The sequence below is a fragment of the Nannobrachium achirus genome, assembly GCF_963921795.1.
Source record: "Nannobrachium achirus genome assembly, chromosome: 4".
NCBI lineage: Eukaryota > Metazoa > Chordata > Actinopteri > Myctophiformes > Myctophidae > Nannobrachium > Nannobrachium achirus.
In genome coordinates this window covers 50,473,115-50,497,088 of record NC_137813.1, presented here as the reverse complement: position 1 = coordinate 50,497,088, position 23,974 = coordinate 50,473,115, and the positions used below count along the sequence as shown (strand labels likewise).

At 41.5% G+C, this 23,974-nt stretch overlaps 1 protein-coding gene across 1 annotated transcript in view; it reads right to left on the bottom strand.

Moving 5' to 3' along the window:
* LOC308283274 (retinoic acid receptor alpha-B-like) overlaps window positions 1-23,974 on the bottom strand; it is a 43,614-nt gene that overhangs the window by 10,665 nt on the left and 8,975 nt on the right. The window contains exon 2 of the mRNA XM_080723671.1: window positions 6,307-6,461. Coding sequence (XP_080579797.1) covers window positions 6,307-6,461 — 155 coding nt within the window. The remainder of the gene's footprint in view (window positions 1-6,306; window positions 6,462-23,974) is intronic.

Below are 23,974 nucleotides of genomic sequence, written 5' to 3'. Positions count from 1 at the left end.
GACGTTTTTGAAAATATCTGAAAATGTTTCAACATGGAAACGATTATGACGATTATGACAAAATAATTGCGATTATGTCAAAGAATTGCGATTAGACGATTATGTAATAATTGTGACAGGCCTAGCGTTATGCACTTCTTTTTAGAAATAACTAAATATGAGAAGCAATTTGTTGTGTCGGTCAGAAACATCTTGAAATGCGGTGCAAAGCGACGCGTTTTGACCGTGTCGATCTGCTACTTTTGCTATTTTTGAATTTGAATCCTTAAAAGTAACAGTTTCGGACATCCACTGATACAGTATGAGGTTTCAACCCGACAGAGACGAAGTGTCATATTATCCATGAATGTCACTGGGAGCGACATTCTTTCCCATTGTCATAGCTATACTTGCATCTCTTGCCAACAGGGGAGAGCGCAGACGGACAGAAGTCCTTGTTTATTGGTCGTCATAGAGACGGCGATAAACATGGCAGGAGAGTGTGGATACTGCAATTGTACTCACTGAGACACAAACATGTAAATCTATGAGGAGCTTTATGACTAGAAAAAAAAAACAATTACAATCATTAATATAAAAAACAGATTCACACTCCACCACAACATACTGTACTGTACACACTTCAATCAAGCAATGTAACTCATGACAGGTTGCGGTTAGGACTGTGCAATATGTGATATTATTATTAAATAGATATTGTGATGTGAGACCAAATACAGTCTGGGATTTTGCATATCATAATATCGTGATTGACAAAAAAAAATCTATTTTCCTGGTTTTAATTGATTTTTGGAAAGAAATCTATACGCTCACAATGCATCACGATGCAACACGTTGTGAGCTTGTAAACGGTCTATTATTGTCCGGTTTAGTTGTGCTATATTTTGCTTTGCGTAGGACTAAATAGCCCTTAGCTGTCATACAATCAGGATTCGAGATTTTATAGCCACAACAATGATTGATTGCTAGGACTTTGTTTTCGTACATACTCACAAGACGGATAACATTAGCAAAACAAAGCCAGTGCACGTCATCATTCTACATGAAAACTACCAGCAGTGAGGAAATATAAAGTCAAAGATGTGCAGGAGGCAAGAATTCACCAAATTGAGGAAAAGCGAGTCACCAGTAAAAGCAAAAGACAAGATTAGGGTACAAATGTTCCAAAAAGGAAAAGCACAGGATGCATGTTTCAGCTGACCTAAAAGGCTTGTCCAGTGATTCTTTATGCAGGTTACGACAATAGCAATAAGTACAACATTATTTTGTACTTTGTTGTACAGTAATCTCTAAAGAGAATTGCATTAATAATCCACTGCCCAGATTTGGCAATAATATGCATTCTTCTGGTCATATTATACCACTACTCTCAAACAATAACGTCTGACTTAATCATTCATTCAGTCATTCATTATTCACGTGTCACAATGCGGCGCCTAAATCAGCTATTTTCACAATTTTATCTGCCTAATCGGTTTAGTTGATTTTAATTTTAAAAGAAAATGATTCAAATGTATTCCCTGTCAATTTACAAGCTTGTAAATCTGCTATTTTTGAAGGTTTCTATGTTTTTTGAAAAACGCATGTTTCTAAGTTTTTCATGTTAAGGACCCCTAGAATTATATACCTCTGTCTCAAAATATTATGTATCAGGGATCCCCAAGAAGCAAATATTTGAGTTACAAATGTTCACTTTAAAAAAGATATTCAAAGATTTGCACAAATGTTCATGATTTTTCAAAAGTAGCAGATCTACAAGCTCGCACCGGTCTGACACTCAATAGCTAAAGTATAAAATAATTCCAGGTCTTAATGGGTTAAAGCGATGATTCGATTAACCTACATGGGCAAGATGAAGTCGGTTACTGGTTCAGAATGTCGGTTTCGAAATATTTCCAGTTAATTACTCAGCCCTACCAACCCGACCAATAACATTGTGGGGACTAGAGCTACATATTTTATAAAAGGGACAACACAACTCAATAGTCAATATACACTCTAATTACAAATACCAGGCCGATATGACCTTTGTGTATAGAAAACTAGTCCTATACAGCCAACAACACTACGCTCTCTCTCACACACACACACACACACACACACACACACACACACACACACACACACACACACACACACACACACACACACACACACACACACACACACACACACACACACACACACACACACACACACACACACACACACACACACACACACACACACAAATGTCCACTGACACACAATGCAATGAGTACACATACACAATCGACATATTCACACACAAAAACATGAACTTACTCACTCACTCGCACGCACCCGCGATTTGTTTACGCATGCATGTCCGTGTCCCCGCATTGACATCGGCGCGTGTGCGCGAGTGATCATGTGTCTATGCTCGTGTGTGCATTGATGTGTGTGTGTGTGTGTGTGTGTGTGTGTGTGCGCATTCATGCGTGTAAATGCAAATGCGTGAGAGCAGTGTGTGTGCAGGATTATGTGAACTGCAAAGAGGCTTACAAAGCCTAGGGGAAGTGTAAAGGTTATGACCTGCTGGTCACTCCATCGCTCTGCTGTTTCTCATGGAATGTTTCTCTCGTACTGTTCGCTCTATTTCCGTGGTTCCCATGTTCCCGGCCTTTTATGGACGCAAAGCGAGGTCCACTCGGCGATCTCCGAAGCGTTTCGTCCGCGGCCCACCCATCCGGGGCTGTCACAATTAGTACATAATCGTCTAATCGCGATTATTTGACATAATCGCGATTATTTGACATAATCACGATTATTTTTTCATAATCGTCATAATTGTTTCCATGTTGAAAAATTTTCATATATATTTTTTAATAAAGTAAGAAATGGTGGAAATAGCAGATCTACAAGCTCACAACGCGTCGCATCGCAACGCGGTGTGAGCTTGTAGATCGGCTATTTCCACTATCAATGTTCTTTTGTAAGTATAACGTTTTCATATATGTCAGTAATTTCTTTTTATATTTATTTTATGTGTTATATCTACCATGTGCAACTTCAAAGCCTAAAAGCCAAACAGAAATGTAATTGTCAACGACAAAATACACAATTAAATTGTTAATCTCAATTATTTGAGTGACAATTAATCGTCATGTAAAATGTCATAATCGTGACAGCCCTACACCCATCTGAACTGGCGCCGCGCGCATTTTCAGAGCATGATTATTTTAATGATCACTCGATCGTGTTTTGGATTGGATCACAGATCTTCTCTTGTGGGGGTCTCTGTCACGAAAGCATTCTTTCTTTCTCTTAACTAATTTGTAGCCGATCCCGCGAATACTCGTGAAATATTAAAAGGTATCTAGAGTGCCGATCACGCGATGTCGCGGGCTATTTACTGTATATACAGTAAAGCTGGCAATGGCTACATACCATCCGTTGAAAAGTGCTGGCACGGGTGGAATCGCCAATTCATCATCATCGCGCATCCACGTGCACACAATAGTGATCCCTTAACATGGAAGCCAACGGTCTTTATCATCTTTAATGTCCATTTTCTCCAAAAAACACTTTTGATGCCAAGGATGGCATTGGATTCTCGCTAAAATAGCAAAAGTATAAAGGGATCCATCTTCCACCCCTGTTTACATTTCGACCACAAGTACTTCCGGGTGAATCTCCGTCAAGTAGGAATTCGTTTAGTTAGCTCGATCTACTTCCGGCCTTCAAAATAAGAGACTAGCCGCGGACGCACACACACAACCACACACGCTTGTAGATCTGCTATTTCCGCACATTTGATGGAAGATGCTTGAAAACATATGAATACTTTTCAACATGGAAACTATTATGCAAAAGTAATGGCGATTAGACAGTTGATTATGTAATCCTTGTGACATCTCTCTATGGCTCCCTCTGTCTCTACCTCTCAGTTTTCTCCATTTTCTGCCTGTCGCTCCTCACTACTACTTTAAACACACACACACAGTTGTACTCCGTATGTGTGTGTGTGTGTGTGTGTGTCACTCTATTTTTAGCCGGTAAATCCAGGTCTTCTAGCAGTGACCTGGCATCTGCTGGCTTCGGGCCAGCTTATCCAGAATATGTGTGTGTGTGTGTGTGTGTGTGCGTGCGTGCGTGCGTGCGTGCGTGTGCCTGTTTCATGGCTTTCCAGTGAAATTGCATACATATCTGTTTCAAAATCAAGAGAGTCATTGTTGCATGAAGTGTATCTATGTGTGTGTGTGTGTGTGTGTGTGTGTGTGTGTGTGTGTGTGTGTGTGTGTGTGTGTGTGTGTGTGTGTGTGTGAGAGAGTTGGTCAATGTGTAAATGTGTTCCTGTGTGTGTGCTAGTGTTGATGTGCACGTGTGCCCTTTTTGTGAGGGTTCATATACAGTACTGGTATATACAGTAGTACATATTTGCATGTGTTTTATGTGTGAGCTTGCATGTGAACACAGGTTTGTATTCACAGACATACACGTGCATGCGCAAACACACTTTGTTGGCGTCTGGCAGAAACCTTGTATCTACATTTTTCTGCTTTTCGAATGGTTTCCCTATTTCACCTTACTACAGTGTAACACATTATGTAGCAAAAATAGCCGATCTACAAGCTCACAACATGTGCGAAGTTAGCACGGCATTCATTTACGGAAAAACACAAAAGGTTAGAATATGGAGATAGGAGGTATCTGCCCGACAGCGACGACATACAGTTGTATGTTTAGTCCATTATTGATGGTGCTTCTAATTTGTTGTGATGTACATTTTCTTCATTTTCTTGCCCCTGAAACTGTATCATAACTGCCGGACCGCTTGACTGGATGTCCCTTGTAGGATCAGGAAAGGTCTTAAGCTGGTTGCACACTGCACTGCGTGTTTTCGTTGCGTTTTGGAAATCCGAAATCCGAAAGCCAGGGAGAGAGAGAGGAAAGAGAGAGAGAGCAAGGGACTCAGTGCAACAGCTGCGAAAATCTGAAAAAATCAACCCTGGTCCGAAAATAAATACGAAACGGGCGGCAGTGTGCAAATGTGATTGACATAACGTGAGGTTGATTTTTTTTATTCACACACTCCGAAATTCACTCTGATATTCTTTTCAAGATTTTTTGACTCAGTGTCTGGGCGCCCCTGTAAATAACGTTTTCATCCACAACAACCATAATTCATTATTAGAATCTTCCAGTTTCCACCAGATTCTTTATACTTGACGTTTAACCACTTGAACCACAGCATCCCTATTCTGGGGGGGAAGGTTCACCAAAAATAGCCAAGCTTGTAGATCTGCTATTTTTTGGTGAAGAGAGTTGGCCGTAGATGGAAACGTAACTCATCAAGTACAGTACAAATCAGGTCTGTTTTACTAAGCATAGTGAAGTAGGGCATTAACGACTTGTGATTTTTGCAAGTCGACTCGACTCAGTAAAAAGTTGAGTTGAAGTCAACTTTATCGTTTGATGACGTCATCGCATCACACACAACCCCCCAATTATTTTGGGGGGTCCCCAGATGATTAACTTAATGTGAAACATTGTTTTCTCACTCAACAGTAAGCAAACCAACATAAAGTTTAAAGACAGGGTGAAATCAAAAAAATGTTTTTCACACTTTTAGAGCATATCTGTAGTGATAATATGGCCATACCTAACACTAGATGCCAAACAAATTGAAAATAAACAATTTTTTTGTATATTTATATCAAAGGTCCCTAAATAGGCCATTCTTAATTACTTCCTGTGAACAGAAATTCAAAAGGTGATGACATAGACAGGTCCGCTTGCATATAAATGAACCTTTGATTACATTCACCTGTTTGTTTCCCATAGCTGGCTCCCATTACTCCCATAACTCAGATTTTAAATCCCATCGCCTGAAGGGCTGGTCCCCTCGGATTGGTTCAGAAACACACAGGCTTCCTTTTCAAACTGAAACTTCGAAATAAAATACCCAAAATAGTCATTTCATTGTGTATAGAGGGTATCTTCACATTTCTAATGTGCCAATTTTAGGACTTTTTAATACCTCTAAAATGGCAAATTAAACATTGTCCAAATTGTCGAATATATAGAGGCAGAATAGATAGATTTTTTTTAAAAAATTTTCAACTTCAACTTTCTCTGGTGGGAGTCGACTTGTGTAAAGAAGTCGACTTGTCGCCTTTTTCGTTAATGCCCTATAAGTGATATTGACGTGGGGATATTTATGAATTCCAAATGTTATCAGATTATTCTGAGGCACCCCTGGACTGGCATCACCGTGGCACCCACTCCCACTTTTGGGAAACCCTGCTTTACAGTTCACCACTGTGGTCTTATCTAATGTGTTACCTTGCAGCCCTCGCAGGCACTGACTCCGTAGTGGTACCCCGACGACTTGTCCTGGCACACGAAGCAGGGCTTGTAGATGCGAGGAGGGGGAGGCGGCGAGGGGGGGCTGGGCACCAGCAGGTCCTCCCCCGAGCTGCTGCTTCCTGTCTCGATGGCTGGAGGAGAAGGAGGAGAGGAGGAGGAGAGGGGACGTTACTACAGGAAGGAGGTACCAAACATCCACGTGAAGAGGATCCTTCCTGAGTAGCCTGGGATCGCTTCCAATTCCTGGCTTTTGATCCGGTCGGGAGCGGATGACGTCCTACGTCATTTTGTAGTCAATAAGGACTACACTTTGGCCGGAACTACCAAACCGGAATCAGTTTTAACCCAGTTAGCGCATGCTCAAGTAGTTAGCGCATGCGCAAGTAGCTTTGTTTTGGGTTAAAACTGATTCCGGTTCGGTAGTTACGGCCAAAGTGTAGTCCGTTTTGAATACAAAATGATATGTCATCCGGTCTAGACCGGTTCAAACCAACCTGTTTAGTAAACGAATACCAGGCTTTCCCCCAGAAAGCCTGGTGGTGACGCGAGGTTACTTCCTGAGGGAGCTATCCACCGTTTATAATTAGATAGATAGCAATAAAATGGTGCATTTATAAAGCGCTTTTTTAATCCAAAGCGCTTTATATAGATACATTCACCCATTCACTCGGCCCGCCATTCATACACCGATGGCGGAGGAAACCATGCAAGGCACCAACCCACACATCGGGAGCAATAAGGGTTCAGAGTCTTGCTCAAGCACACTTCAACACCAACTCTGGGGGAGCCCGGGATTGAACTCAATCCCATCCGGCCCCACTGCCGTTGGATGTCCCCACAAATATCTATTAAACACAAACATTGTCCCTCTCTTCTCCACAGTAAAGATAATAACACTTGCTGCTTACATTGGTTGACCATGTTCTGTTCTGTTGAAAGGTGCAGTCTCTCCCTACTTCATGCTGAGCGATACATGGATTGTAATATAAGTAGCAAATAATAGCAGGTCTAGGTATTTGCACTTTTTTACCATTTCAACCGGGAAAACGACTGTGTCGTTTTAGATTTTTGCTTTTGGCTAATGGGCTGGCTATACAAAAATAGCTGATCTACACGCTCAAAGCGCGTCATTTTGTGCCGCTCTGCGAGCTTGTACATCTGCTATTTTTTTGTTATGTTTGTGTGTGCGAACTGCTGATTTAGAAGGCATTTGTAGAATCACCCTCGGGTCCTGACTTGGGTTTTTGAAAACATGGTCACCCTACGTATTGGTAAAGAGTACTTTTGGGGTGGGGGGGGTTTCCACTTAATTCCAACGTTAACACACTGATGTCTCTCCACACCAATAAAGCTCTCCACGTGAACCCGGGGGAGCAGAAGGACATGAAGAATGGTGACATGGACAGAGTGTCCTGTTTACAAAGAGAGAGAAACACTGACTGGAGGGGGGAAGGGAAGGACAGGCCGAAGAGACAGAGGGACCCGACATAAACAGAGAAGGGGGAGGTGGGGGGTGGACAGAGAGAGAGAGAGTGGGCAGTGTAAAGCTAGTTTTTCCCAAGTTGCAAACATACATGTTGCTCTGTTTACACACTTTATTCCATTCCATTAATACCTCTGAAATGACAAATTAAACATTGACCAAACTGTCAAATATTAGAGGCAGAAATTGTGAAAGTAGCCGATCTACATGCTCACAACGCGTAGATCAGCTATTTTCTCAATGAAACCATGTTATTCCAAATGTAATGCCTCTTATTGTGCTCGTCAGGGTGGGAGGGGGTCCCCAGCAAAAATATGATTATTTTGGGGGGGTCACGGCCGGAAAAGGTTGAGAACCACTGCTTTTACACCACCGGTCTTATCTTGTTACCTTGCAGCCCTCGCAGAAGAGACAGAGGGAACTGACATAAACAAAAAGGGGGAGGTGGGGGTGGACAGAGAGAGAGAGAGGGAGGGGAGGGGGGGGGGGGGCAGTGTAAGCTAGTTTTTCCCAAGTTGCAAACAAAGTGACATACACGTTGCTCTGTTTACACACTTTATTCCATTTACTTGTGTATACAGACAGTACATCTTATGATTGTTATAATGTGACACTTGCTTTGGCAATGTATACTGCAAACGTGCGTTTTCTAATGCAGCTTCATTGAATTGAATCGTATTAAATGCATTGTAAATGCAATTTTAAAACTTTTTGTGAATGTGTATACTATTTAAATTGTATTGAGGGAAAAAACATTCTGCTATTTGTTCCAAAAGCTTTATACCCTGTATATATATATATATATATATATATATATATATATATATATATATATATATATATATATATATATATATACACATACACACACACACACACATATATATATATATATATATAAAACGACACAACGCAACATAGCTATGTTTACACAATGCTGTACCCCCTCCAACTGTATTATTATGTTCCCCATTTTCAACAGTTTTTATTTCATATTGACACCTCGCTTTGGCAATGTAAACGTATGTTTTATCATGCCAATAAAGCTCCTTTGAATTGAATAAATTGAAATGGAATTGAAAGGAGGAATGAGAGAGGGGGAGTCAGTTAGTCGGTTGTGCAGATTTAGTGCCATCCTGGAAAGGGCCATTTGTGCCATGAGCGTGTGTGGGGGAGCGAGAGACTTATGTATGCAAGTGTAGGATATGTGTAGGTATGTGCACTCTGTGTGTGTGCACTCTATCTTTCTGTGTGTGTGTGTGTGTGTGTGTGTGTGTGTGTGTGTGTGTGTGTGTGTGTGTGTGTGTGTGTGTGTGTGTGTGTGTGTGTGTGTGTGTGTGTGTGTGTGTGTGCATGTGTATCTGTCTGAAAACTCCCATCAATCCCTGATGTAGAGGCCCCCTGCCGCGCGGTATTTTTCTACCAGCGCACATACCATCCCTCTGTAAGCCACTGTTTCTCCTGTTCCCATCACTCCCCCGCCACACAAACACACTCCCCCACCACACACACACACACACACACACACACACACACACACACACACACACACACACACACACACACACACACACACACACACACACACACACACACACACACACACACACACACACACACACACACACACACACACACAAGATTAAAAAAAAAACACCAGAGGTGAGGACTTTTAACCTTGCAAGGACTCACACCTGCAGAGTACATAATGTGCGTATACTATAGTGTCAACAACACTGAAAGACCACTGCCTCGTTCAGTGATCGTGTGCGACGCACAGGGTCAGCACTCGGCGCACGGTTAGTTAACCACCTAAACGCCCCCATATGGTTGAGCGAAGTCCCTCAGGGCTCTGTACTAGTGCGGAAAGCTTTGGCCGAAAATAGCAGATCGACAAGCTCACAACGCGTCGCGCCCGCGACGCGTTGTGAGCTTGTCGATCGGCTATTTTCCCTGCCGAAAGCTCTCCCCACAAGACAGGGGTTTAAGTGGTTAAACGCTAACACGGAGCTGCTAATTCGCAGCGAGCAGATAATAGCCATGTGTCGATTCACTATGGTATTTGTGAAAGAGTAGACGTGACTCTAGTAGCTCGGAGATGCTGAAGGGTAAAGATCAAATAATGCTTTAAGCACGTCTTCGGTTATCTCTCAAGACAGATTCAGCGGCATGCTTTTTTTTTTCTTTTCTCATTTGAATTCGCCGATAGGTTTCCAGATTGCTACTTCCACCTCCTTTTTGTTACCCTACTACACCACCAGTGGTTCTCAACTTGTGGGTCGGGGGCCTCCACTGGTGCGACCTGAGGGTATTTTTTAAGTGGACCCCAATTATTTGGCCCCATATATTACAATTTTTGGGGGGCTTTTCTGCCCTTTTGTTATAGGTATAGAGGAGATGGACAGGAATCAGGGAGAGAGAGATTAGATTGTAATTATATAATATAAAAGATGAGTGTTAAAATGATTTCATTTACTTCTTTCTATTGTTTTAGAGATTTTTATTTCAGTGGTTGGGGGCATGCGTACAAGTGGCTAAACATGTCATTTTACACATAATAAGCCCATTCCCAACAACGCAACGTTTCATGGTTGGATGTGACTTGAAGGCTAGAAGTGTTACTGTAAATAGCAATAAAGAAACTGCTGGCTTATTGTGTCTAAAAATACATATTTTATATTTTTGTACGCATGCCCCCATGCGTACGCATGCCCCACATTTTAGCACGGTAAACACGATAAAACAATAGAACGAAGCAAATGAAAACATTTTAACACTCACTTTTTCTTTTCTCTAATTACAATCTAAAATATGAACCCTTGTTGTAAAAAAACAAAGTTGTCCTTTAAGGACCCCCAAAATTACATGTATTTGGCCTCAGACCCCCATCTCAAAATATGTAGTTCCAGGGACCCCCCCGAAAATAGCAGATCTACAAGCTCACGGCGCGGCACTCGGTGCCGCGCTGTGAGCTTGTATATCTGCTATTTTGCAATAGCTAAAGTATAAAAAAGAATAATGGTTAAAGTGGCTCAAACGTTCCGGTTCTCAGTGGGTTAAGTGAGAGATGAGAGCGTGTAGCATGTGGATAATTCAAGTCAGGTGTTCAGATGGGAGAATGGGATCATGGGGTTGTCCAGCTACAGTGTAGAGCAGGGGTTTTCAACGTTTTCAGACCAAGGACCCCTTATTTGAGAGAGAGATGAAGCAGGGACCCCCACAACCTTTTTATAGTTTCATTGTTTGACAGCACAATCATCAGTGTATTTTGGATTCATGTCAATTTGCGTTTTCAGATATTTAACCACTTGAACGGTCAATACTTAATAAACTTGACCCTTCACTATGTACTTAGTACTGCTCTTTTTCCCCTCTACACCAAACCTCTCTGCCGAAAATAGCTGCTATTTTTGGCTAAAGTTCTCCGAATATTGACGCTAGGGTTCAAGTGGTTAATATGAAAAAGGAAAAAAGGTTTCTATGACACAAAGATTTGGAGGACCCCCTGTAGTAACTCTGAGGACCCCCTAGGTGTCCCGGACCCCCTGTTGAAGACCCCTGGTGTAGAGGCTGAGTGATGTTATTATATCCATGACTTTTTCCCATTAATCGACAAGTGCGGTGAGGCATTATTTTGATCACTTCAGCGTTATTTACTTATTTTATAAACACTGAAAACTGTAGATCACAAGCTATATTTTTGGCCACCCCTTATCCCTAAACTTCAAGCTACATCGACACGTTGTGAGCTTGCAGATCAGCTATTTGAACTATTTAAACATGATTTTCAAAATAGTACAACAAAAAGGTAAAGAAGTTTAGGGATAGAAGGGATGGCTGAAACTAGGGCCCCACATTTTTGAAACTTTTTCCCAATAAGGACACACTCAAAATACTTGAATCTCTTTTTTTTTTTTATCGATTAAATCACACAAGGCTGTCGCACAAAAGTAGTGAAAACAGCCGGTCTACAAGCACACCACCGCGAGGCGTTGTGTGCTTGTAGATCGGCTGTTTTCACTAGTTTAGATCATTTTAAAAATGATAAATACAAAACAAACGGTTTTGGACAAGGTTTCCACCCGACAACGACGATATAATATAGTGAGGTGACACCACCACCAAGGAGGATCGTGAAGGTGAGGGGGCTGTGGCTGTCGTTTCATTCTGGAACGGACATATTTCTCACTCCCTGTCCTGATGAAAGGAAGGCAGGGACCCTGGAGAAATAATCCCATGACCCACTTTAGAGTCCTGTGTTCAAGACACCAGCTTCTTAACAGCATCTCTCTATCCGCCCCTCCTCCCCTCTCTCTCTCTCTCTCTCTCCAACCCCTCACCTCTAACCCCACATACATTACACACAGGCAGGACAGACACGCACACGCACAGACACACAATACAGACGCACGTACGCAAAACACAGATCACAGGCACATAAGCGTGCACGCGCGCTCACATACACGCGCGCACAACTCCCTTCCCCCATGTGCTAGTATCCATACCAGACATTCCTCAGTTCAGGAGACTCTGCTCTCTACTCTACTGCTCTCCTCTGTTTAGAGAGAGAGAGAGAGAGAGAGAGAGAGAGAGAGAGAGAGAGAGAGAGAATGAGGGGGTTGAGAGAGACTGAAAGAGACTGAAAGAGACAGAGAGAGAGAGACTTGGCTTTAGATTTAGGTGTCAGTCGGGCGCACTAAGCCTTTCTCTCTCCCTTTCATATCTCCATATCCTTCTGGTTTGTCATCCATATATCACTGTTCTGCTAAGCCCTCGCTCCCTTTCTCTCTCCATTTCCTTCTCACTCGCTCTCTGTCAGTGGAGGAAGAAGTACTCTGGTTTCTTTTTTTTAAGTAAAAGTAGCAGATAGCGGCATTCAAAATTGTACTTGAGTAATAGTGCAACAGTATTGGCATCAAAACATGACTTCTCACATGTTTCAAAATGTGTCATTAAATAGTCAGAAATAATGTCGATTGGATATTTTCAAAGGGCACGTACCTTTTAGGCGAAGCCCGAACTGGCGAAGTGGGGAAATGTCCGATACCGTAGCGATCTGGCGAACGTCTTCTGGACAGGGCGTTTATCGTGCGCTTGCCCAGGCCTTACGGCCTGGGCATAAATATAACGATTGCATTCACCACGGCTTCGTAACTCGCGCGGCGCTCCGCCGGCCGCGCGGCCCTGGCCCGCTCTTCGCGGCCACTCGCGCCTGCGGCGCTCGGGGGCGAAGAGCAGGACCAAGGTCCGCTGGCCTTCGCGCCGCTTGCAGTGTCGTGGACAATCGATTCGCCAGATCGCTACGGTAGGAGACAAATCCCCACTTCGCCAGTTCGGGCTTCGCCAGAACAGGACTTTCCCATTTTCAAATTAGCTGAAAACAAGGCTTCATTGGTTTACGTATGTTTTGTTTGGTTCAATAATAATCTAAAGCTGCAAAGAAACTAGCATCTAAAGTTCTCAAATTATTGTAGTGCAGTCAGAAGTACAATATTTGCCTCTGAGATGTAGAGGAGTAAAGTATTAAGTGGGGGAAATAAATGAACGCACTGAAGTAAAGCGAAAGCACCTCAAAATTGTACTTGAGCAGTGGTGGGAAACATATCATTACTGCCATGTAGAAGCACTCTGTTACAAGTAGGCCTACAAGTCCGGTAATCAAAATCTACTTGAATAAAAGTTCAAAAGTAATGGCGTCAAAATATACTTAAAGTACCAACAGTAAAAGCTCTCATTAAGCAGAATGCCCTGTTTCAGAAGGTATTATATGTATAAGATGTATTATTTTTATTTGTTTAAATAGCCAAAGTTTAAATAGGCCTGAAGTGGTTAATGTCTTGTAATAATAATCCAAATCCACAAAGAAACTAGTAACTAAAGTTTTCTAATAATTGTAGTGGAGTAAATAATACATTGGTGGCCCACACACATGTACAATATTTGACTCTGAGATATAGTGGCGTAAAAGTAATGTACTTTAGTTACTGTGTGTCTCTGTGGTCTGTTCTCACTGACACACTAGCCAACAGTTCCCCGAAGCACTGTCTGACCTCATTTATACTCATCTCATTTCATCTCATCCCCCTCCATATCATCACTCTTATGATCTCTCTCTCTCTCACACACACGCAATCTCTCTCTCTCTCTCTGTCTCACTCGCTCCGTCTCTTTCTCTTTCTCTCTCTCTCTAGATATTTGCTCTCTAGACACACAAACCACGACACACACCAATTATGAGAAAATAGTAGATCCTAGCCTAGGGCCGTCACGATAACAACATGACATTTTACATGACGATTAATTGTCACTCAAATAATTGCGATTAACGATTTACTTGTGTTTTTTGTCGTTGATAATTACATTTCTGTTTGGCTTTTAGGCTTTGAAGTTGCACATGGCAGCTATGACACATGACCTTAACACACAAAGAAATTACTGACATATTTGACAACGTTATACTCAAAAAATAACACTGATAGTGGAAATAGCCGACCTACAAGCTCACAACGCTGTTTGAAAATGTATGAACATTTTTTAACATTCACGATTATGACGTCGATTATGTCAAATAATTGCGATTAGGCGATTATGTCATACTTGTGACAGGCCTATCTCTAGACACACAAACCACGACACATACCAATTAAAAAAATAGTACATCCCAACGACCATTTTCACTATTTCAGTGCTTATAGCACACTATAGCGACTGCACATTGCAACGGACAGGACATGATAAACGTCTCAAACCAAGCGCTATTGCATGCGGGACATGCTTAGTAGTGAATGTAGGAAACCGGGACATTCGTTGAGCCTCTGGACACCCTGCTTGAAACCGGGACAATCCCAGCTAAACCGGGACGTCTGGTCACTGTATCCCCCCCCCCCCCCCCCCTCTCTCTCTCTCTCTCTCTCTCGCGCGTTACTTTTTCTTGTCCCCAAGCTCCTCTTGGGTCTCTCCTCTCATTGTATTTTGTGTCTGTCCTTCCTGCTTCACTCTGAGTTACACCTTCCTGCTCAGTTATTTTGTCTAGCTGATGGAACATGATGAAAACATAAACCCACTAATAGCTGTTGTGATTAATAAGATGACGATAAATCATTTCTGTTCATCATCTAAAACTTGTACATTACAGAGTGAGCCTGGCTGGCTGGAGTTAAGGATTGGACCTGCAAGGTGCCTTAGGGGTGGGCGATATGGAAAAATTCAATATCACGATATTTCCCCAAGCTGTATCACGATTCACGATATACGATTTTATCACGATTATTTTTCACGTTGGTTTTTATGGTTATTTTTCAAGTTACTTGACAAAAACTAGACTTTCTGGGTTCCTTTTGGGAGGTCTAAATTGAACTTTACAAGTATGTAACTCTGACAGTTTACAAATAAAACCAAATGGACCCTTACGGGTATACTTACATTTGTATACTGTCAGAGTTAAGTGGAGACCTTGACATTTTAAAGTTTGAGAACTACTGATTTAGACCAAAACGCAGGTTTAAATGAATTCTGCAATGAATCTCTGTATTAACGATTAAACAGGATATTTTACAAGGCTCCCTCAATTGTATCACGATATATAGTGTACGATACCTCTGAAAAGGCATATCGTGGAGACATTGTATCGTCTCAACGATAATTATCACCATATCGCCCACCCCTAAGGTGCCTGTACGTATTCACGTGTCAGTGTTCAATTCATTAAAACGTATTAAACCACTTGAACCCCAGCATCCCTATTCTAATGCGTTGTGAGCTTAAAGATCATCTACTTTTGGCCAAGTCATTTGGTTCAGTGTCCAGTGGGGAAAAATCAAACCTCGGTTCGAAGTGGAGTGGTGAATTTGAGCAGCTGTACCCTATGTGAGTGAGTGAGTGAGTGTAAACTGTGCCTGTGAGTGAGTGGTGAGTGTGCCTGGCCTGCACAAAACAGCGCCCCTCCTTTAACTAGTGTGTTGTGTGTGGCCACTCAAGGTATTGCCCAGGCTACGGACAGGGCCAGCCAGCCACCCAGCCAGCCAGCCAGCCAGCCAGCCACATACCCACGGATATACCTGTTCATTGGGAGCGCTTTCACCGCTCCAAAAAATAAAGAAAAAAAATACAAAGTTGCATCTCATGTTCGTTTTACTAAGTATAGAGGGTTTAAGACAGTGGTTAACCACGTAAGCCCTATATACTTTTTAGCACCACAAGCAGCTTGGTCGGTTGTGGGATTTCAGATCTGCTATCTTTTAATTAAAAGAATAAATGATATGTTATGCTATCAAACATAACTATCAAACATATCTGACAGTCTACATTTATTTCATTCAGCCATATCCCTACCAGCCATATTAAATGAATGCCCAGATAAAAGAGAAAAATCAACTGAGTGATTGTCATAACTCATGGAGTATATCGTCGTTGTGGGGTGGAAACCCCGTATCTCCAAGTTTCAAATTTGTATGTTTTTTCGCAAAGTAAAGCCCTAGTTCATCATCCAAGGCCGTCGCACCAAAGTAGTGAAAACAGCCGATCTACAAGCACACAACGCCTCGCCCCGCGAGGCGTTGTGTGCTTGTAGATCGGCTGTTTTCACTAGTTTCAATCATTTTTAAAATGATAAATGCAAAACAAACGGTTTTGAACATACAAGGTTTTCACCCGACAACGACGATATAAATAAATAGATGAATGCGTGCTCCTGCTGGTACATGTTGACAGGGACAACAAGGTCACTCGGTTAGCATACAGAGGACACAATGAAAGCGGGACGTGCTTTTGTCCATAAAACTTGAGCACGTTCATGAAGGTTTCTTTGTGGTGTGTTTGATGTCAAATTAAGCCTTTCACGCAATGCAGACTTCATCCCGAAATTAGTTTCACACCCCTGATGTAAAGTGCTTTGTAGCCGTTTTAAATAATATGATCATATTGCAATTATTCAAGTCTAGGGCAGATTATACAAGCAATATCGATCTATAAACAATCAATATCGAAACTGATGTAAGATTCATATTCATATTTACTCCCTGTCATTTATTTTAATAGTTCAGAACGTATTTAATCCGCTTGACCTCTGTGTGTAAACAAAGGCCATACTGGGGCAAAACGCTCCAATTACAGATTAATCCTTAATCCTTTTAAGGATTAAGACATGTCACTTTATTCCCCCCCCCACCCCCCCCCCCCCCACCCCCACCCCCCTTCACCTTTCTGCCTCATTTTGTTTATTGCGTAACAATTTCATTTCAGCCTGGGGCCATTCCCATTAACACGGTTTTGACATTCTGATATGGAGTCACATTTCCCTTTAAATGACTAATTCAGAAAGGTCACCTCCCGATGACATCATGGGCCTCAGTGAAACCCAAAGAACTTAGGAGTTGTGACAGCGTCCCAACCACAGAACAGTGGAGGTATTGGTCAGCATGACTGGACCTGTAATGACGGGAAGGTTACAGCAAGAGCGAATGTGCACTCACATACAACTCTTTGGGTAGGCCTATATGCTTGAACTGGTTACGGACGATATATTAGAGCTAGGGGAAATATATGAACATATTGATATTTAAATCAATTTCATGACAAATAGATATCATCTGGGATGTTGCATACCCTAATGTCGCAACATGGCAAAGGTGAGGCTTTTTGCTGGTTTTAACCATTTATTTATTTATTTCAGAAATGGTCTAAAAATTACATAAACGCTTGACATTCATACAAATGTAAACGAAAATATCAACATTGAAGTATTTGGTCAAACATATCATCATATCAAGCCTTTGGTCTTCATATTTCTTTTATAATTGCAGCAGAACTGTACCATCTCTCACCCATAGGAACAACACTATCTCTCACCCATACTCTGGTAACAAAGTAGCTGTGAAAACTAAATTAAATTCTTCCAGGTAGGCTATATAGGCTATGCTGGCCTTGCTACCACAACATTTCAAAGGATATTGTTTGACTTTTTACATTATCTTTATTATTATTTGTCTGTCCTCAATTTTTTGGGGGTTCCTTCCCCTTGATGAAAGCGGTGGCAGCCTGATACTAGCCTGGCTTGACCAGACTATATACTAATGCAGCTAACTAACTGCACTATTGTTTTAACACGGGTGGATTGTTTAGCTGTGCTAGACTAGCCTGATACAGCAGCAGCTGTGTGAGTTCAAGCGTAGCTTAGTTTGAATGCAAGGGTAGATTAAGCTACTACTACAACAGTATAAACTGGTTACACCAGAGTGAGTTCCACTGTAGAGATAAGAAATAACGTAAACTTTACATCCACCCTCTACTAAGTATATAAAGTGAGTCATTCCTAAATCAACTGTTGACATGGAAGAACTGTTATAGCCTACCCAATTTCTGCTCTGCCGTACAATGGTGTTGTGCACCAGAAATAGCTGATCTACAAAGCATTTTCATGATTATCCGTGCTTTAAATGACGAAGATCAGTGTCAAAGTATGTTACTCATTAATAAATCGATATGAAACAGATTATTGTATTAACACACACATTCAAAACAGGTAACTTACAGATATATCAAATAATAACTGATTATAACCCCCTCTCGTTCATTTCATTGCTAGGATTGCAGAAAGGTCCAGATGTTTTGATGAGGAGCTACTGAGGACACAAGGTTTATTTTAACCACATGAACCCTAGCGTCCCAATTCTCTGATTGCCAAGATTGATTTGATACTGTAGATCAATCGATTGATCGATTTCTTGATCCCGCGGGGGTTTCCCGCAGTACAGAAGTTAAGCGTTACAGTGTTACAGGTACACGTGGAAGGCAAATTTAGGTCAGATTTGAAAAAAAGCCTTAAAGACCTATGAAAATTACCCACTGTTTTTCTGGAAAACGTATTACTAAGCCTATGTAGCAGCTAGACACTAAATTCCAAAAATAGGAGCAACAACCCTAATGGGCAAAAACAGGCAAACATTAAGAAAGAAATAGCAGATCTACAATCTCACAATGCTATAAGTTTGCAAAGCAAAACAAGGGGGCCAAGTACTGTACTGTACCCCTGGGGGATCCCGGTCAACCAAATACAGGGCACTTAGCCCACAGACAAAAAGGTCTCTGCAAGCGACACCGTTCTGATTCTAGAGTCATTTAATGATGATGGTCCAAGTAAATACGTAACGTTATCAAAGGGGCTAAGTTAAATCAGTGGTTCAACCTGTGGGGGGTCCCCAGATGATTAACTTAATGTGCAACATTGTTTTCTCACTCAACAGTAAACAAAGTTTAAGTGTATAGAGGGTATCTGCACATTTCCAAAGTGCCAAATTAAGGCCTTTTTAATCCCTCTAAAATGGTTAAACATTGGCCAAATTGTTAAATATTAGATGCAGAAATTGTGAAAATAGCTGATCTACATGCTCATAGTGAGCATGTAGATCTGGCTATTTTCACAATAGAACCATGTTAACCATGTTAATAGAATAATGTTATAGAACCTGATTTTCACAATAGCATGTAGATCTGCTATTTTCACAAAAGAACCATGCAGTCCATCTGTAAACAGGTGTGGTTATTTCAATAAAACCATTGTTGGAAAATGGAAATAAGGCGGCATTTAATTTCTTTATTCTATGTGTACTGTGCAGTGTGCATGCATGGATATGCTATTCATTATCTGGGTTAGGTAGGCAGTGGACCTAAAGCAGAAAAAGAAAACATTAAAAACTAATAATGCAATTGTTTTTACTAGTATCATGAGTAATAACGATATCGAGGTATTCAACAACGTTATCGAATATCAAAGGTTTTCCTAATATCACCCAGCCTTAGTCCCCAGTTAAAATATGATTATTTTGGGGGTCGCGGCCTGAAAAGGGTGCGAACCACCGAGTTAAATGAAGACACAAATTCCAGCTTAACAACAACACGTTACGACATGTGCTTAAAGCGTTGACGCAACACCACCACCCTAACTTACACATACCCTACATTGCAACAGGCTGCTGGGCGGTCGATAACAAGGGTTCTGGTCAGTGGTGCGGAAGTACACAAACACTGGTGCGCTCAATGGGACCCGCAGCACTCCAACAACCACACATCAAAATCACTGGCAATCACAGCTCACCCCTGTGGTTGCCAGATGGCCACACGTACTGTAGCTGAGGAGGAGACGTCATTGTCTTCGGCGGCTCGATATTTCTAGTCACACAACCGTCACCGAAATTCAGTGGATTGAGGAAGTGTTGGGCAAATCAACGATGTTTCTTTTATTTGGAAATACCGACTGATACCAGACTAAAGACGACGAAGACATTGTGTAATATGGTGTATACGTTCTTTTATGTTTGCACCGCTTTTAAAAGCAGCCTGTCCAGAAATGAAATTGGTGTTTTAATATTAACCTTTTTAAAGAGCAACATACTTAACCACTACAACCACTTTTATTTTTCTTATTGCGACCGTCAGGTCGCAGTTACTATGAAAAGCTCCACCGGCTCTCAGTCTGTCTGTCAGTCTGTCACGTCACGTCTACTCTTATCTCCGCCACCGTTAGCCCTTATCAATGCCAAACTTTGCACACACACTCCTTGGATGGCAAATCACAACCTCCACCCCCATTTCTCACATGGCCTATCTTCTATAGCGCCACCATCAGGCCCATTTTTGCAAAACACATTTTTCGACACTGCTCCTACATATTTAGGCCTAAAATCACACAAAGTGGTACACAGTATCTCTAAAGTCATGTCATCAAAATGCATCTATCCCATCTAGCGCCACCATCAGGCCGATTTTTCAAAAACACATTTTTGGACACTGCTCCCAGACTTTGCCCTAAAATCCCGCAAAGCGGTACACGGTATCTCTAAAGTCATGTCATCAACATGGATCTGTCCCATTTCCCATATTCCCTCCTGATTGGCTACCATTGCCTTTTAAAGTTTCTGTATGCGACCCGACGGTCGCTTATCTCCCGATTAGGGAGTCTTACTGGTTATTAGTCAATATATTGCTTTTTCTATTAGTCAATAATGTTTAGGGTCACATCATAATGGTTGCAATTGCTTCTGGTCTCAATCTGGAGTAGGGCTGTCACGATTATGACATTTTACATGACGATTATTCGTCACTCAAATAATTGCGATTAACGATTTAATTGTGTTTTTTGTCGTTGACAATTACATTTCTGTTTAGCTTTTAGGCTTTGAAGTTGCACATGGCAGATATGACACATAAGACATAACCTAAATATACAAAGAAATTACTGACATATTTGACAACTTTATACTTAAAAAAGAACATTGATAGTGGAAATAGCCGATCTACAAGCTCGATGCGACGCGTTGTGAGCTTGTAGATCTGCTATTTCCACTATTTTTGACTTTTGTTTTAAATATATGAACATTTTTCAACATGGAAACGATTATGACGATTATGAAAAATAATCACGATTATGTCAAAAAATCACGATTAGACGATTATGTAATAATTGTGACAGCCCTAATCTGGAGTGTTCATTGCAAGGGTAATGAACCTACTTATAATAACTCTGTGATGTCAAAACATCACACGTGTCCTGGGCCGTCAAGTGGATTTAGGCCTCTTGTTTACAAACATCATGGCTGGGTTGTGTGCGCTTTAAGGATGCAAAACCGCTTTGACTCAAACGCGCGCACACGCACTCTAATCAGCTGTGTGTGATTAGAGTCCGCTAGAGCCGCGAGCTGCAGTGTGCGTGACCACGTGACCTTAAGCACCGTCTCAAACCAGAAAGATGTGTCCCAGATATATGATGTTAAAGACTGCTGCGTTGTGACCCTCCTGTTGTGCAGAAACCCCGTCTACAGTGCACGCACCTTAAACCAGTGGTTCTCAACCTCTTCAGACCCCCAAAATATTCATATTTTAACTGGGGACCCCCCACCCTGACGAGCACTAAGAGTTGAGGCATTACATTTTGTAAAACACGGTTCTATCGTGAAAATAGCAGATCTACATGCTGCGAGGCGTTGTGAGCATGTAGATCGGCTATTTTCACAATTTCTGCCTCTAATGTTTTGACCAATGTTTAATTTGTCATTTTAGAGGTATTAAAAAGTCCTTAATTGTCACTTTAGAAATGTGCAGAAACTCGCTATACACTTAAACTTTATGTTGGTTTGTTTACAGTTGAGTGAGAAAACAATGTTTCACATTAAGTTCATTATCTGGGGACCCCCCAAAATAATTTGGGGACCCCCTTGGGGGTCCCGACCCACAGGTTGAGAACCACTGCCTTAAACCACTGTTTCCCAAACGTCGGGTCGGGACTCATTTGTGGGTCACCGACCGATTTTTATGGGTCACACCTCGAGTAATAAACACATTTTCTGTTCCTACATTTAAAATATGTTACATGTTACATTTGTAATACAGTATATGTTTTTCAAAAGATTTTTATTTTTAAGTAATTATATACATTTTAAAAACAAACAAACAAATCTAAGAAATTCCATAAATATAAAAAAAATATATATTAAGAAGTAGTGGAAAAAAGCTGATCAACAAGCTCGCAACGCGGTGCGAAGCGACGGGTTGTGTGCTTGTTGATCTGCTATTTTCACTAGTTTGGGTCCCGGGGAAAAGTCTAATCTGTCTTTTGGGTCTCGACTTCCCGTTTGGGAACCACTGATCCCAAATTACAAAGGGAGCACGACCTGCTTTTGATGTGTGTTCGACATTATCAATGAGGCAGATATGGTTTGTGAAACAAAGTGTTAGCAATGAGAAATCATTATTTCTTTTTAAGAAAAAGTCACACAACCGTAGACTCCGCACCTCTCATCTGACCCTTTTATCTCAACTATGCCTAAGACCTAAGAGTTAATGTAATGGATTCATAATCATAACAAATACGTGTGTGTGTGTGTGTGTGTGTGTGTGTGTGTGTGTGTGTGTGTGTGTGTGTGTGTGTGTGTGTGTGTGTGTGTGTGTGTGTGTGTGTGTGTGTGTGTGTGTGTGTGTGTGTGCGTGCGTGCGTGTGTGTATAACCTATATATAGTCACTGTCGGGCAGAAACCTTGAATACTCCAAGTTTCAAATTTGTACTTTTTTTTTTTTAAATAAAGCCCTGCTTCGCCATACAAAAGTGACGCACAAAAGTAGTGAAAATAGCCGATGTACAAGCACACAACACCTCGGGGCGTTGTGTGCTTGTAGATTTAAATAATTTAAATAATTCAAATAATTTTTAAAAGGATAAATACAAGGTTTCCACCCGACAACGACGATATATAACCAACTATCTAGCTCAAAGGGCTCATGTGGTCACTTTTCACCATGAGGAAAACGTCTCTTTGCAGAGTTTATGACCTTTTGAGTGCTGCGAGGAAGGTCTCTTCTTACACGTGTTGATAACATTAGCCCACTCAGAGATAAGACCTTGAGGAACTCAACAAAGCATAGATCTGCCTTGCATTTAAGCCCCGGGGCTAAATTTAGCACAGAGAGCAAATTAGCCGGCTTCCTCGCGCTATCTTTATACCAGTAATTAGTCCATAAATACCGGGAGATAGCGGCGTGGACGCCAACAACACTACTTACACAAGGAGGGGGTAAATCTTTCAGTTAGTTGATGGTAATTATTGATTGTAGTCGGTACTCAAGATTATTGAGGAGGGCAAAAGGGTGGTTAGAGATTTTAGAGTGGACTTGTTTCACCTCTCTCTATCCCTATCTGTGACATCTGCGTACACACACACGTCGGCAATATCAAATCAGGATTGCAAAACAGGTCATTTCAGTCCAGGAATCTGTGAGTGGCCACGATACTCAGCTGAAGACGGCATCCCATTCCAGACACATTGACAAGCCCCCTGAAGCACTATACTAGCCTTTAGCTGTTGCACGTGCTCATCTTTATTGATCCCGTGGGAGTTGGGGGATTCAGGCGCCAGAATCAGCACAGCAGTAAAAAGTTACGGATGCACGGCAAAGAAGAAAAAGGTACAGAAGAGGAACATCACTATAGACAAGATCACACAAATGTGAATAAAGGGTGCTAAATCTAATTAGCAACCTATGTTTCTACTCTCCTCTATTAACCAGATATTAGGGTCGTCACAATTATTACATCATCGTTTAATCGCAATTATTTAAGGTAATCGCAATTATTTTTGCATAATCGTCATAATCGTTTCCATGTTGAGAAATAGC